The sequence below is a fragment of the Macaca fascicularis genome, chromosome 7, assembly GCF_037993035.2.
Source record: "Macaca fascicularis isolate 582-1 chromosome 7, T2T-MFA8v1.1".
NCBI classification, from domain to species: domain Eukaryota; kingdom Metazoa; phylum Chordata; class Mammalia; order Primates; family Cercopithecidae; genus Macaca; species Macaca fascicularis.
Window position 1 is genome coordinate 8,366,169 of NC_088381.1, and position 15,308 is coordinate 8,381,476.

The 15,308-nt window shown below is 53.8% G+C and overlaps 1 protein-coding gene across 11 annotated transcripts in view; it reads right to left on the minus strand.

Annotated features, from left to right (window-relative positions):
* Window positions 1-15,308, minus strand: part of APBA2 (amyloid beta precursor protein binding family A member 2) — a 240,109-nt gene that overhangs the window by 19,448 nt on the left and 205,353 nt on the right. For 8 of the 11 annotated variants that reach the window (XM_065547670.1, XM_065547669.1, XM_045397158.2 and 5 more), the window contains 4 exons: window positions 8,933-9,078; window positions 7,850-7,885; window positions 3,859-3,945; window positions 519-704 (listed from right to left, as the gene is read on the minus strand). In XM_065547670.1, coding sequence (XP_065403742.1) covers window positions 519-704; window positions 3,859-3,945; window positions 7,850-7,885; window positions 8,933-9,078 — 455 coding nt within the window. The remainder of the gene's footprint in view (window positions 1-518; window positions 705-3,858; window positions 3,946-7,849; window positions 7,886-8,932; window positions 9,079-15,308) is intronic. The other 3 variants (XM_065547676.1, XM_073995405.1, XM_073995406.1) reach the window with 1 other exon arrangement.

Here is a 15,308-nt window from a genome sequence, read left to right on the forward strand (position 1 = left end):
AAAAACAATGCTCTTCTCCAGCCCAAGAAGGGAGCCAAAGGGCTTGTGATCTTTTCCTGAGTCTTTGGTATCTTATACTTCAGAATCACTTTGTACTTGCTCGGAAGACATACCACACACGCAAAGGCAGAACTAAGCCTCATGTGCAGATGTGCCTTCTTCATACAGCATGCCAGGGCCATGCGAAAATGTGCATTTTAATAACAAAAGTTACGCAAAGTTCATTTTGAGTAGAGAAAATGTTTTGTAAAGGGATTTCTTCAAACAGCTCCCTCATATATTTAACCATGGCTCAATTTATAACAGCTCCTGAAGAACCTGTTTCAAGAAGTAGAATAAGACTGTGTTCACTATCTTTGCAAACCCAAAGAGTATGCAAAAGATCACTCATCCACTGGAAACGTCAATAACGGCACGGAGGGTTTCCACCTGAGGGTGGTGTCCACAGTGCCTGGATTCTGGAGCCGCCCTGGGCTGTGAACCTTGGGAGGGGAGTGCCCTGGCAAGAGTTTACTTACATCCTCTGATTCGAACACATGGCAGATCATCTTATACTGCTTCTTGCCTTCCTGGGCCCCGGGTGTGGTCTCGATGCAGTCCTGAGAGGCTGACCGGGGCATGCGGCGTCTGGCCATCAGCACCACAATGTTCCCAATGTCGGCGATGTAGGAGATGGTACGCAAGGCGTGGTCCATCATGGTTTCCTGTCAGGAGGAAGACAGTGCCACGTCAGGAAACACTACTGGGACAAGCCATTAAAAAGCACAACAGGGCCAGGTGCGGTGGCTCAAGCCTGTAATCCTAGCACTTTGGGAGGCCGAGGCAGGTGGATCACCTGAGGTCAGGAGGTCAAGACCAGCCTGGCCAACATGGTGAAACTCTGTTTCTACTAAAAAAAAAAAAAATAGTTGGGCGTGGTGGCAGGTGCCTATAATCCCAGATACTCGGGAGGCTGAGGCAGGAGAATCGCTTGAACCCGGAAGGCAGAGGATGCATCGAGCCAAGATCGCGCCACTGCACTCCAGTCTGGGCAACAAGAGCAAAATTCCATCTCAAAAAAAAAAAAAAAAAAAAAAAAAGCACTCCAATTATTCGGGTTTTGCAACCCTGATTCTCCTGACATTTGGGGCCGGACCATTCTTTATTGTGGAGGGCTGTCACGTGCACTGCAAGGTGTTAGGAGCATTCCAAGCCTCTACCCAGGAGATGCCAGTAGCGCCTCCCCCTTCCCAAGTGTGAGAACATAAATTATTTCCAGCCATTGCTAAATGTCCCCTGGGGGACAAAAATCACGCTGGTTGGGAACCACGGCCCTAGTTAACAGAGCGTTTTAGGGTACTGGTTCACAGTCAAAGTCACTCTGCCCGCATCTCAGTCCCAGTTTCCCAAATGGACTGTGTGGAACCCAGGGAGGCGTGATGTCAGGTGAGCTCTCGGGCTGTCTCTGCTGGAGCAGGGGCTTGCCATATAGTGAAACCCATTTGCTCCCAGATGAGAAGCCACTCATGGCTCTGGAGAAGGGTCCCTCCTGAACAAGGTGCTCTCCCATATGGGCCCAGGAGTGGCCTGGCCTGGCCTGGCCTTCCTGCCGTGCAGAAGAGGAAAGCATCAAGGCCAATGTTTGTCACTCAATGAGCTCTTCCCAGGGAGCCCAAGCAGCCTGGGCCTGGGTCAGGAGACACCAAAGTAGCCCACCTGACTTGAATTCCCTCGGCCTCTGGCAGGCCCACGACTCTTGATGGCTTTTGTCCTTGGACAGGAATCTCCAGCCAGCATCTTGCCCACAACCCCTACCTAACAAGACTGCACACAAAGCTCAGAAAAATTAATCCACTGGTCTTTTATGCTTTTGTCCTCTGTTCACAAAAGAAACTTGAGTGTTTCTGCAACCTCTGGACCTCATTTCTTCCTCACAGAATCCACTTTGCAGTGGATGCTGCTTCACCTTTGTCTCTGCAGCTGACGTTTTTTCTGGCCAAAGCCATGAGGGTGTTTCATAACCACAAGAGTCACCTTCCAGGGAGGGACACTGAAACAGCTAGAGTGGCTCTTCAGCATCTCCTGATTTCTGTCACTGTCATAAATGCCTGCATCAATCCCCAGGTGTCAGAAACATGTTTCTTCCCCAGCTCCTATCAGTGGCAGATCCCTCCTCCTCCTCCTCACAGACAGAGGCTGCCGACCAACATGGCCGCATCTGCTCTCCTGCCCTGACTGGCTACTTTGGCCTTCCCAGTCTCTCTTACCTGTTCCCTCCTCTCCAGCTCCTCTGCCTCAACAGATTTAATGTGCATGCCCTGTTCAGAATCCAAAGATTCAGAGGGGAAAGGAAGGGAAGGGAGAAGAGGCCAGTGGAGGGAGCCCTAAACTGGGCCAAGCTAGGGGGTTTCTTATCTCTCCTTTACAGGATCCATCAGAAGAGTTTCTCTTTCAGCTGGGGCTGTGGGTATGAGGAGGCTCAGAGATGTTCAGGAACTTGTTTAAGGCTATACAGCTCTAGAGGATGCAGCCCAGCTTCAATCCCCGGCCCATCCTCCCACTCTGGGTGTGGTACCGCCCTCCATGCACACTGGCAAGGGTGTGGCACCGCCCTCCATGCACACTGGCAAGGGTGTGGCACCGCCCTCCAGGCACACTGGCAAGGGTGTGGCACCGCCCTCCAGGCACACTGGCAAGGGTGTGGCACCGCCCTCCATGCACACTGGCAAGAAGAGTTACCGGGGCAGGCCTAGCTGCTGTCCCCAGAAAGGCCCGCCTGCAAGGCTGGCCCTCTCTGGCATCTGGGAACGTGGATCTCAAGAGGGGTCCCAGCACCCGAACTGACAAACATGGTTCCTCTTGCCTAAACCCTTTGTGCAAACAACGTGGTCTAGGCTGGACACCTCTTTTCCCCCTGGGAGTCTGGAATTTTGGTAGCTGCCAGGCAGAGGGTACCTATGTGACCAGCTCCCAGTAAACACCTTGGGCTGAGTGTCTGTGAGCTTCCCTGGTAGACACCACTTCACTCTCTTGTCACAGCCCCTTGCCAGGGGGTTCAGTGTGTCCTGTGTGACTGCGGGGAGGGCTCTGGAAGCCCGCACCCACTTTGCCAGTTCCGCTCTGGAGCTGTCTGCTGCAATCAATCTCAGCTGTGAGTGTGTGGAGTCCTGTCAGTCCTCCGAAACCATCCAGCCTGCGGTGGTCTTGGGGCCCCCCAGCACAGGTGGGTGATGAGGCGTGGGGCTTGGAGGGTGGGAGGGGGATCTAGTCCAGATGGTCTGCCCACAAAAGATCCGAAAATGAAGTCCAAGGCTGTGCAGTGCTGCACGCCCAGTGCCTGAGCCCTGGCACCTGTCTCCCTGAGTTTTCACCAAGTGCCAGGCTCCAGGAGGGGGCTGGTTCCAGGATAGGGGGGTGCAGGACACAAAGATCAGTGGGACAAGGCGCAAGCCTGGACACAGGACACACATGTGACAAGGAAGGGCACCACCATGCCCGCATCTGGGTGTGTGAGGACCTGGAGGGTGGTCGGGGCACGGTGCTGGGGTTGGGAGTGGTGGGCTGCAGTGTGAGCCACACAGTGGGGGCTGCTGCCTCCTCTGTCTCCAGAGGTCAGGCTCCCCGGGACTGCGGAGCAGGGGAAGACCCAGCAGGTCTTCCCACCCACCTCCCGCCTGCAGAGCCCTGGGGTGACGCCAGCACAACTGCTAACTGCTGTGCGCTCCTTGCTCCTCCTGCAGCCCGAGCTATGGGCTTTGGGTTGATGGGAGCAGGGGGCACAGGAGAGAAGCTGCTGAGAACCAGGGCCTATATCATGGGACAAGAAGGAGTTGAACTTAGGAGTTTACCTGATTTTGAACAACTGCCTTTAACGCTTACCTGCGTGTCTGCATTTAAAACCTTGATCCTCTGGGTGGAAATGAAGAGGTCCACTTCCGTCAGTGTCTGGGCATCCCCCTCAGAATTCTAAGAAAAGACAGTGGATGCTGTTAAAATCTAAAAACCAACTCGGAATAGAGGACATGCAAATAGCATTATGACGAAATGCTCAACATCCCTAATCACCAGATAAATCCAAATTAAAACCACAACAATATATCATTTGATATCCGTCGGAATGGCTTTTATCAAAAAGATAAAAAGCAGCCTTGGCGTGGGGTGGAGGAAGGGGAACCCTGGTACACTGTGGGAGGGTGTGAATTAGTGCAGCTGCTGTGGGGAATAGTATGGCAGCTCCTCAAAAACTTCAAGCTACAACCACCCTGTGATCCAGCAATCCCACTGCTGGGCATATTTCCAAAGGAAGTGCAATCAGCATGTCTGGGAGACACCTGCACTCCCATGCTCACGGCAGCACCATCCACAGCAGCCAAGACATGGGATCAACCCAATGCCTATTCACGAGGAATGGATAAAGAAATGTGGCGGCAGACACGCTGGAGGCCTACTCAGCCTTCACAAAGAAGAAGCCGTGTCATTTCCAACACATGGATGACCCCAGAGGACACACTGTGTAGTGAAATCGGCCAGGCACAGAAAGATACATACTGCACGATCTCTATCTCGCTCAGGTGGAATCTACAAATATCAATCTCACAGTAGAAGTAGAGAGCTGCATGGTGGTTACCAGGGGCTGGGCAAAAGGAGTGAAGGGGGAAGTATTGGTCCACGGACACAGAGCTCCTGCTAGACAGGAGAAATGAGTTCCAGAGATCTATTGTGCATCGTGGTGACTACTGTTAAGAATATTTCATATTCTTAAAAATTGCTAAGATAATGAATGTAGTGTTCTCATTACAAAAATTATAACTGTGATGTAATGCACATGTGAATTAGCTAGATGTCGTCATTTCACAATGTGTATATACTCCAAAATATTATGTTGTACACAGTAAATACAATTTTATCTGTCAATGTAAAAAGTAATAACTGGAAGGAAGGCTCAGCAATTTTATCCCGAGTCTACGCAGAAGGAAATGCTACTGGCCATCAGGAATCTGCCTGCATGCCACCGGCCGCGTCACCTAGCTAAGTGTGAGTTCTTGAGGCAGTCTGTAAGAGGCAACCAGGAGGGCGGAGGGTCGGCCGCCAGGAGCTTGACCGAGATGGGGTGGGATGCCTGGGTCTGTCGCCACAGCCCCTCCTGTCAGTGGCAAGCAGGGCCCCTCTGGCCAACCCCTGTGGAATTTATAGACTCAGGCTACATTTCCTGGATTTGGGATTCTAAGTATCCTTAAGAAATGGGGAAGACATTTTCAGAGGAGCTGAATGAAAATGTCAGCCTTTCCTTCTGATTTAAACAGTCACCCTCATGTCCACCCCACAGTGGCCTTGGGAGACTGAGCCCTGGGGCTGGCCTGAGTGCTGTCCTCACAATGACGGAGAAGCCAAGAGACGTGCCCCACAAATGGCCTCATTCATCACCTGTAGCCACTGTAGCATGCCTGCCATATGGCTGTGAGACAGGTTTCATGGGCTCTTCTGAGCTGAGTGAACTCTTCAGGGTCTGCCCCAAACTAGGAGAGCCTTTCATTGGTTTTTACATTTGTAAGAATCCTAATTACCACTGCACAGTGGCAATGAATTTCAAGTTCTATTAGTTTGCCCACCAAGGTGAATAATTCTCCATGGTCACTGGGGAGCCCAGGGTGGTCTATCTTCCATTTCAAAACGGCAAAAACTATGATTTAATTATTCACCAGAAAATCTGAAATAAGAAATCTCCCTGCTGACAATTCCTCAAGAATTCTGAGTCGTAGAGAGGCCCGGTATTGTAATAATAAAGTGTATTTTAGCTCAGTTTTCAAGGGAAAGGGTCTTTTGGGCTTTTTTGCTTTTAACTCATTAGAAAGAGAAAGGAGTTGAAAGAAGTGCAGCTGACAATCTGCAGCTGTGGAGGAACTTCTTCTGTTTTTAAAAATTTGGTTACATTCAGCATCAGCATGCATTTAAAGGTTATATTCATGGATTGTGGCTCAAAATCCTCTTGCTAAAAAGTAGGTCAAGACAGAAGTAAGTGAGAAAAGTTGCAGGTGGACCTTGGCATTAGTGAAAATTGTGGAGGAAACCTGAGGCTGGGATCCCTGGATGGGAGAAGAGGGGCAGCCTGAAGCCACCCAGGCTGGAGCGGAAACCATCAGTAACAGGGCAGGGAGAGGACACCCGTCATCCTCCTTGGCGGAAGAAGGGAGGGTGTCAACAGTACGGATCCTACAGACACCAGAGAACAGGCCACAGGGTGGGCCTCGGCACGTCTGTGGATGGGGGGCATGACCTGCAGTCATCCGCACAGCTGTGGCCGGGCCAGGAAAGGGGCCTTCAACAATGACACTGAGCATCCCACTTTCCAAAAAGGAAGAACAAACCGTAATTCAATGTAGTCAGGCGGCCACCTGGCTGGCCGCAGAGGGCTTTCTGAGCTGGGTCTGCCTGTACCAACCCCTCCAGAGGCGGCAGTGACTCTGTAGGATTGCTGGACCTGCAAGTCCCAGAAGCCGGCTGCAGTCCGTACGGACTCCCTGCTCCAGCTGGACCAGGAGGCTGCAAGCGAGGGCCCCTCTTTTTTGGGAAAAGCACATCCCAACTGCAAGTCTGCAATGTTTGGCACGTTCTGCCTTGCTCAGAGGAAATCAGCCTGGGAAGAGGAGCGTGAGCGCCATCGTTCCCTTGCTCCTGAGCAGAATCAAAGGAGACGCCACTGGGCAAGAAGTAGACGTCCTAGGTGGACCAAAGTAGACGTCCTAGGTGGACCAAAGTAGACGTCCTAGGTGGACCAAAGTAGACGTTCTAGGTGGACCAAAGTAGACGTCCTAGGTGGACCAAAGTAGACGTCCTAGGTGGACCAAAGCCTCGCTGCAGAAGAGGGAGTCCCCACGTGGGGTCTTCTGACCACAGCGCCAGACAATGGCATTACTTCAAAGCAGGGAGGGGGAACTAAATCTCCTGCTGTTTAAACAGAAGAAAACAGTGGGCAACAAGCCTTGTGACACCAACTATTTTGGTATTTTCTGTATGAGGCGGATTGGAAAAGCTCTAGCATTTACTAAATGACCAGGTGACAAACAAATGACTCAACGTCAACCCATTTTTAAAAGTCTGCCGGTGTTTCAACACTTATTTTCGTGTTTTTCTTTCTTTTTTTTTTTTTTCTTTAAGAGACAGGGTCTCACTCTGTCGCCCAGGCTGGAGTGCAGTGGTGCAAACACAGATCACTGCAGCCTCGACCTCCCAGGCTCAAGTGATCCTCCCACTTCAGCCTCCCAGGCAGCTGGGACTTCAGGCATGTGCCACCATGCCTGGCTAATTAAAAAAAAAAAAAATTGTGGAGACAGGGGTCTCACTGTGTTGCCCAGGCCAGTCTCAAACTCCTAGGCTCAAATGATCCTCCTGCCTCTGTCTCCCAAAGTGCTGGGATTACAGGTGTGAGCCACTGCACCCAGCCCAAAAACTCATTTCCAATAAAGAAAGCCCCACACGGGCAAAGTCACCCTCCTGACTTAGTAAATTAAGCGCAAGGAATCTTTAGCTATCAGAACAATTCAGTGATACTGCACAGGAGGCCCAGGCTCCAGCCCCACCACGCTGCCATATCAACTAAATGTCATATCAATTTAAAATGTCCACGTAAAATAGGAACATCGGAGATGCTAAGAAAGAGGAACTAATAAATCCTTCCAAAATGGGTGGTTAAAAAATTGAAGTGTCTGTGGTTTCATTTACAAACATCTAAGATTCACCCACCAAGGGATGAGGAAAAGTTGTTTTGCAACATCATTTGGATACCCAGGGCAACCCCCCCGGCCCCCACCGCCCAGGACAAGCCATGGGAACACAAGCAAACACTGTCCCAGGGCCTCAAGGCCCTACACACCGCTTTTTTCTTGATCTTAGCAGCCTTCTGCATCCTCTGAGAGCATGGAAGAGAAAATAAAAGCAGGTTGGCACGGAGAGAAGGAAGGTGTGTGAGGTTATGTCACTCTGGTGGTTGACGCCCCCCTACTCAGGCCTGGTGCCTGGCAAAGCCCAGCAGGGACGGGTGGACAGCCACTGCCCACTTCAAGCACACACATTGACCAAGAGAAGCCCACACAGGTGTCCCTGGAGTGCTAAAAATGACTGCCAACCACCCCATCTACGGAGGACAGGAAAGATGCCATCTGCCGGCAGGAAGGCAAGCTGAGCTCCAGGCAGGCAAGTGTCTGGGGTGGGAGGGCCGGGCCTCTGCTGAGGGGTACTGGCCAGCAGGGCTCAGCACTGCCCTGGGTTACCTGGCTTCCTCCTGCCCACCCCGGATGGCCTCATGGTGCTCCTCTGCTTCTGTTAGAGAAGGTTGTATATGGTGAGGGCTGGGGAGGAGGCTGTCCCCATTTCTCACCCCTGGGCTGGTGGGCATCTGCAGATCTTGTCTTGCTCAGAGAGCTGAGACCTCAGATGGCTGCGCCCCCTCCCCCCGACCCCATTTAGTTTTGCTGATGTGGTCTCATCTTCCCCTTGCCCGGGCTCACCCAATGTTAAAAACCAGACAATCCAAAGAGCACTCAGAGCTACAAGCAGGTCAAAGTTTTTCTTGAGGTTCTGAATTTAAATAAAACGTGATATATTTTCCCCCCTTTCTGGAAGCACTCCGAATGGCACTAAAAATACACGTACTGTGGAACTGGGATTTGGGACTGTTTTAGGACTAGAATGCTTTGGAATGATGATCTTCAAAGGTCGTATTTCTGGGATTCCGTGGGCCTCCTGTTAAGGAGCTGGTTGCCTCTGCCCAGCCAGCTTCTTCCCGGCCAAGGCGCGAGCCTCCCTCAGCCTCGTCGGCACCTGGGCCACTCCTGCTCCCTGTGCCGAGGGCTGTGCAGTCAGAGCTGGAAGAGGGCCTAAGCCCCGCCACATTCCCTCCCACCAGTGCCCCCCAAAGTGTGTGGGCATCCCTGAGGGGCCCTGGAAGCACCTCTACCTTGACCCGGCTGACGGCCTCCTGCGCTTGCATCATTCTGATGTTTTTGGAAGGGTTCCGTTCTGACAGCAGCTGGGTGGACCCCAGGTAATTGGCAGCAAAGATGATCCCATCGATGAGGTCTTCTGGTTCACAGGGCCCTGGAACTGAAGGAGGGCACAGAGTCAGAGTCTTCCTAGAGGAGAAGTCCCCTGAACAAAGGGCTTGCATGCCTGGCCATAGCACAAGGAACACGGCAGCCAGGATGCAAAACAGAAGGGCCCAACCATCGCGATCTGCAGCCAGCCACGGGCGGCCGGTCTCTTCCCTCACTGGCCCGTGCTGCAAGTAACCGCACAAAATCAACGCGTGGGCCAGAAAACTCTGCACAAACGGTGTCAGGAGGACAATGCCAGGATTCCAGATGACTGTCACTCAAGGTGACAATCACAGGCTGCAAATCCAGAAGGTGTCACATCCCAAACACGACAGCACTTTCCATGCTTTGCCCGCAGCCCCGGAACTCATGCTGGTGACCTGACTGTGCCCTGGGCTTCTCCTTGGCCGGTCCCTGTGCATCTGTCCCACGAGGCTCTTGCCTGTCTGTAGCCTCTCAGGACGCCCGTGTAGCTCCTCACACCCATCACACCGCAGGCCCACGCTTGGCAGCATCATGCTTGTTCCATCTGCTGCCCCTAGACCATCGTGGCCCAACAAACCTTCCCGCCAGCCACAATGGAAGGTTCTATCTCTGCAGTGCCCAAACACAGGAGCCACTACCCACATGAGGCTTTGAGCATTGGCACTGTGGCTTCTGCAGCTGAGGGACCGGACCGTTTTCTTGTATGTAATTTTAATTAATTGAAATACAAAGAGCCACATGTTAGAGCCATATCCAGCCGACCCCCAAGTCCTGCCCACGTTGCCCACAAACCAATCTTGAGTGGCTCCTATGCCAGACAGCAGGGCTCCAGCTAGGGGTGGACAAACCTCTCCTGTAAAGGGCGAGACGGTATGTGTTTTAGGCTTTGTGGTCTCCGTGGCAACCATTCACCATTGTACCTGAGGTGCAAAGGCAGCCGGAGACAATATATAACAGAGGAGGTGTGGCTGTGTGCCAAGAGAATTTTATATGCAAAATCAGGGGGACAGGAGGATTTGCCACTGGGGCTGCAGTCAGCCGACCTCTGAGCTATCCTAGACCATGGCTGGGTTGTCCTCTCAGACCCATTTTGGCCACGTCACCTGCCTTATCCCTCCTGACTGCCCACCTCCTGGCCAGAGCCCTTTTCGTCAGGGATTTTGACCCTGGCTTCCTGGCTCCCCTCCTGCTCCAGCTGGCCCCACCCTGAGTCCCTCCAGCATTATGGACCCAGCCATCCTGCGCTTCCCCAGCCCTCGCTGCCAGCAGCCTCCTAACCTCTTCCCTCCCTCAGCCAGCTGATCCCTGGTCTCACCTCTAACCCATTCCGTTGTTAAAATCATCGACTGGCCCAGTTTGGGTGCCGCCATCCACCACCTCAACAACATCTGCCCAGTATCCGCAGCTCCCTGCCCCCAGTCCTGTGTATCTGCCCCCAGGAGTTCACCAAATCTCCAACCTGTTTTCTCTGGACCTGAGGCTGGAAAAAGCTGCCCAAGAGGGCAAATGAGTGCTATGGTAAATGTATTGCAAATTCCTGACCCCAAATGCCCCCAGACACCCTCACAACTCTCATCTGTCTCTCTGGGAAGCTCAGCCTCTTCTTCCGTGCAAGAGCTATTCCAGACTCCTCCACTGCCTCAAACTCCTGGCTGCCCTCCCTCGCCTGCTCAGACAGACCAGGTGGGGAGCTTTGCCTCGGTGCTCAGCCCACTTGGCCCTGCTTTCCTGGGCAGTAGTGGGTCTGCGTGCCCCTGGGGTCAGAGGATCACCTGTGTTCCCAGCTGTGTCTCCTCACAGGACCGCTCTATCCCTCCCCTGTGCACCTGAGTCCTGTCAATGGCGTCCTCCCACGGCTTTTAAATATCCTCCAGTCACCCCTTGCTCTGGAGCCGATAAACCTTCCAGCTGGGCAGGGTTGCACGCACCAATGTGGGGGACTGCGGGATTCAGGGGTGGCACCAGGGGAGGAACCCCTGCCCACCTGTCCCTCAGAGGGTTCACTGGGGCCTGTCACCAGGGGAATCAGAGGCAGCCCCACAGAGAGAACAGGATCCAGCTATCCCAATGCAGCACCCCCACCCTACCCTGAGGCTTCTTCAGAGTGAAGGATGCACGTCTGCCTGGCTGGGGGGCTTGGACAGCATGTATGACAGCCTTGGCTGCCACAGGCTCGCCAGACATCCCCTGTGCTCCCTTTTATGGCATCCGGCTGTGGGGCTGGGAAGGCTCCTGGCGCCTGTGGCAGGCCCGTTTCTACTACCTCACACCACCCTGCCATCCCCAGTGAGCATGGCTCAACAGGCACCCCCCAGTGAAGCCCCAGCCTCCCAGCGGCGCCCAATGCAGTGGCTCTCACTGACCACAAGATGGCGTCACTTTGTTCTGCAGGAAAGCGCTGGTTCTTCCAGGCGCCGCAGGTACCCCAGCCTCACAGCCCCAGCAGGTGACCAGGGCCTTGGGCAAGTGTCCTTATGTCCTCTGTGGTGGGGGCTGCCTGGCACCCTGTTGGCCCCAGGCCCTGGGGAGGCTGGGAGGCCAGCCTTCCCTTTGGAATCTGACTCCTACCTTCCCAGGCACTGCCCCCGGCTTCTCCCTCGCCAGCCCCCAGGGTGGCCCTGGTCAGCGCACCAGACCCTTCCAAGGTTCACATTTCCATGTCGACCCATGTCCTCGAGTAGATTTAGGGAAGACTGGCCTCGTCTCCCCCTGAAGTGAGCATCACCAGCTCTGGGGCCCATCTGGGCACAGGCTCCTGAGGGTGAAGGGTACCCCATCCCAGGCAGGGGGTCACCGCTGGCACCCAGGATGCCTGCTTCCAGGACGAGGCCAGTGAAGCACTCAAGGGCCTTGCTGCAGCTCCAGCCACCACCCACCTCTGCGTGGGGGCCTTCCACGCCTGCCTCGCTCTTCTGTTCAGTGGGAAACAGTCGAGCCCACGGTGGCCCGAGCCTCCTGCCTCCCACTCACGTGCATCATGGGAGGAGAACCCAGACCCAGAGAAGAGTCCAATGGGGGCGGCACAGTGCAGGGCATATATCACATTCACAGGCACGGCTCTCGACATCCGCAGGAAACGCAGAACCCAAATCCAACAGCTTCACTAGAAAATGAAAGCAGCTAGCCCCACATGTTTGGGTAGAAATTGCTGTGATTTTGCCCAAGTCTTGCACTGACCGTAAGCTGAGACCACCAGAGGGAGACAAAATGACAAGAAAATAAAGATACAGGTTTAAGGATCTTGTCTCCCCAGAGAGTGATTTCTCCTTTTCACACTGTATATCTCACTCACATAGGCGTATGCACAGTGTATCTGCACAGTCTGGAGAAGAATAAGGTGCTCCAGGTTCTCCCCTGCCAGAAGAAGCCTCTGTTTGAAACACCGCTAAGGAAAACCCTAGGCCCTCTGGACAGGGAAGGGGACGGGAGTTCCACAGCTTCAAGCCTGAGGGTCTCCACTCCTGCCACCTTTGGAGAAAATTACCCTGAACATGGGTGGTGGACAGAGGCTTCTAAGGCACCAGTGTGGCCCCAGGGGGTCTCATTAGCTCCAACACTTGTCCCCGCATCTCCTGGGGGTCTGGGAGGGGATGGCTGAGTGGAGCTGGATCACAGGTGTACGTGGGAGTGTGGGGGTGCCTCCACAAGGCTCGCTGCTCTCTGCAAAGGCAGGGAGTCTTGGAGTGCAGCCCTCACGTCCAACACACCAGAACTCTGTGCAACAATGGTACAGTTCCACCCAGTCCTCAAGCACCCCAAGACCTCTGTGCAACAATGGTACAGTTCCACCCAGTCCTCAACCACCCCATGATCTCTGTGCAACAATGGTACAGTTCCACTCAGTCCTCAACCACCCCGTGACCTCTGTGCAACAATGGTACAGTTCCACCCGGTCCTCAACCACCGACCTCTGTGCAACAATGGTACAGTTCCACCCGGTCCTCAACCACCAACCTCTGTGCAACAATGGTACAGTTCCACCCAGTCCTCTACCACCCCAAGACCTCTGTGCAACAATGGTACAGTTCCACCCAGTCCTCTACCACCCCAAGACCTCTGTGCAACAATGGTACAGTTCCACCCAGTCCTCTACCACCCCAAGACCTCTGTGCAACAATGGTACAGTTCCACCCAGTCCTCTACCACCCCAAGACCTCTGTGCAACAATGGTACAGTTCCACCCAGTCCTCTACCACCCCAAGACCTCTGTGCAACAATGGTACAGTTCCACCCAGTCCTCAACCACCCCAGGACCTCTTTGAAACAACGGTACAGTTCCACCCAGTCCTCAACCACCCCAGGACCTCTGTGCAACAATGGTACAGTTCCACCCGATCCTCAACCACCCCAGGACCTCTGTGCAACAATGGTACAGTTCCACCCGGTCCTCAACCACCGACCTCTGTGCAACAATGGTACAGTTCCACCCGGTCCTCAACCACCAACCTCTGTGCAACAATGGTACAGTTCCACCCAGTCCTCTACCACCCCAAGACCTCTGTGCAACAATGGTACAGTTCCACCCAGTCCTCTACCACCCCAAGACCTCTGTGCAACAATGGTACAGTTCCACCCAGTCCTCTACCACCCCAAGACCTCTGTGCAACAATGGTACAGTTCCACCCGGTCCTCAACCACCAACCTCTGTGCAACAATGGTACAGTTCCACCCGGTCCTCAACCACCGACCTCTGTGCAACAATGGTACAGTTCCACCCAGTCCTCTACCACCCCAAGACCTCTGTGCAACAATGGTACAGTTCCACCCAGTCCTCTACCACCCCAAGACCTCTGTGCAACAATGGTACAGTTCCACCCAGTCCTCTACCACCCCAAGACCTCTGTGAAACAACGGTACAGTTCCACCCAGTCCTCAACCACCCCAGGAACTCTGTGCAACAATGGTACAGTTCCACCCGGTCCTCAACCACCCCGTGACCTCTGTGCAACAATGGTACAGTTCCACCCGATCCTCAGCCACCCCAGGACCTCTGTGCAACAATGGTACAGTTCCACCCAGTCCTCAACCACCCCAGGACCTCTGTGCAACAATGGTACAGTTCCACCCAGTCCTCAACCACCAACCTCTGTGCAACAATGGTACAGTTCCACCCAGTGCTCAACCACCGACCTCTGTGCAACAATGGTACAGTTCCACCCGGTCCTCAACCACCGACCTCTGTGCAACAATGGTACAGTTCCACCCGGTCCTCAACCACCGACCTCTGTGCAACAATGGTACAGTTCCACCCGGTCCTCAACCACCAACCTCTGTGCAACAATGGTACAGTTCCACCCAGTGCTCAACCACCGACTCTGTGCAACAATGGTACAGTTCCACCCAGTCCTCTACCACCCCAGGACCTCTGTGCAACAATGGTACAGTTCCACCCGGTCCTCAACCACCAACCTCTGTGCAACAATGGTACAGTTCCACCCAGTGCTCAACCACTGACTCTGTGCAACAATGGTACAGTTCCACCCAGTGCTCAACCACCGACTCTGTGCAACAATGGTACAGTTCCACCCGGTCCTCAACCACCGACCTCTGTGCAACAATGGTACAGTTCCACCCGGTCCTCAACCACCCCAGAACCTCTGTGCAACAATGGTACAGTTCCACCTGGTCCTCAACCACTGACCTCTGTGCAACAATGGTACAGTTCCACCCAGTCCTCAACCACCCCAGGACCTCTGTGCAACAATGGTACAGTTCCACCTGGTCCTCAACCACTGACCTCTGTGCAACAATGGTACAGTTCCACCCAGTCCTCAACCACCCCAGGACCTCTGTGCAACAATGGTACAGTTCCAGCTGGTCCTCAACCACCCCATGAACCGATCTCAGGGTCCCCATTTTACAAATAAGGACCATCTAAGTGGGTCATGGCTGCGCCCAACTTCATTGTCATGAGTTCAGGGGCTCAGCATTTCTGAACCCACTGTGTGAAGACCGGTGTCAAGACAGAAACATGGAGCTCACAGGCTACACAGTGAGGCTGACAGCAGTCCCACAGCCACAGAACAAATGCATCAGGATGGGCCGTGGCGAATGCTGGGAAGGGAGGCTATGGCCCTGGGAAGGAAGGGACGGGGGAGCCTGCTCTGGTGAGGAATTTGGGGGTGGCTGCCATTTAAGCTGAGGTCTGGAGGAGGAGAAGGAATCAACAAGCCACAGGCCAAAGGAGGAGAAAGCTTTCCAGGCTGAGGCGGGAGCAGGTGAAAGGCCCTAGGGTGCAGAGACAATGGCACCTTA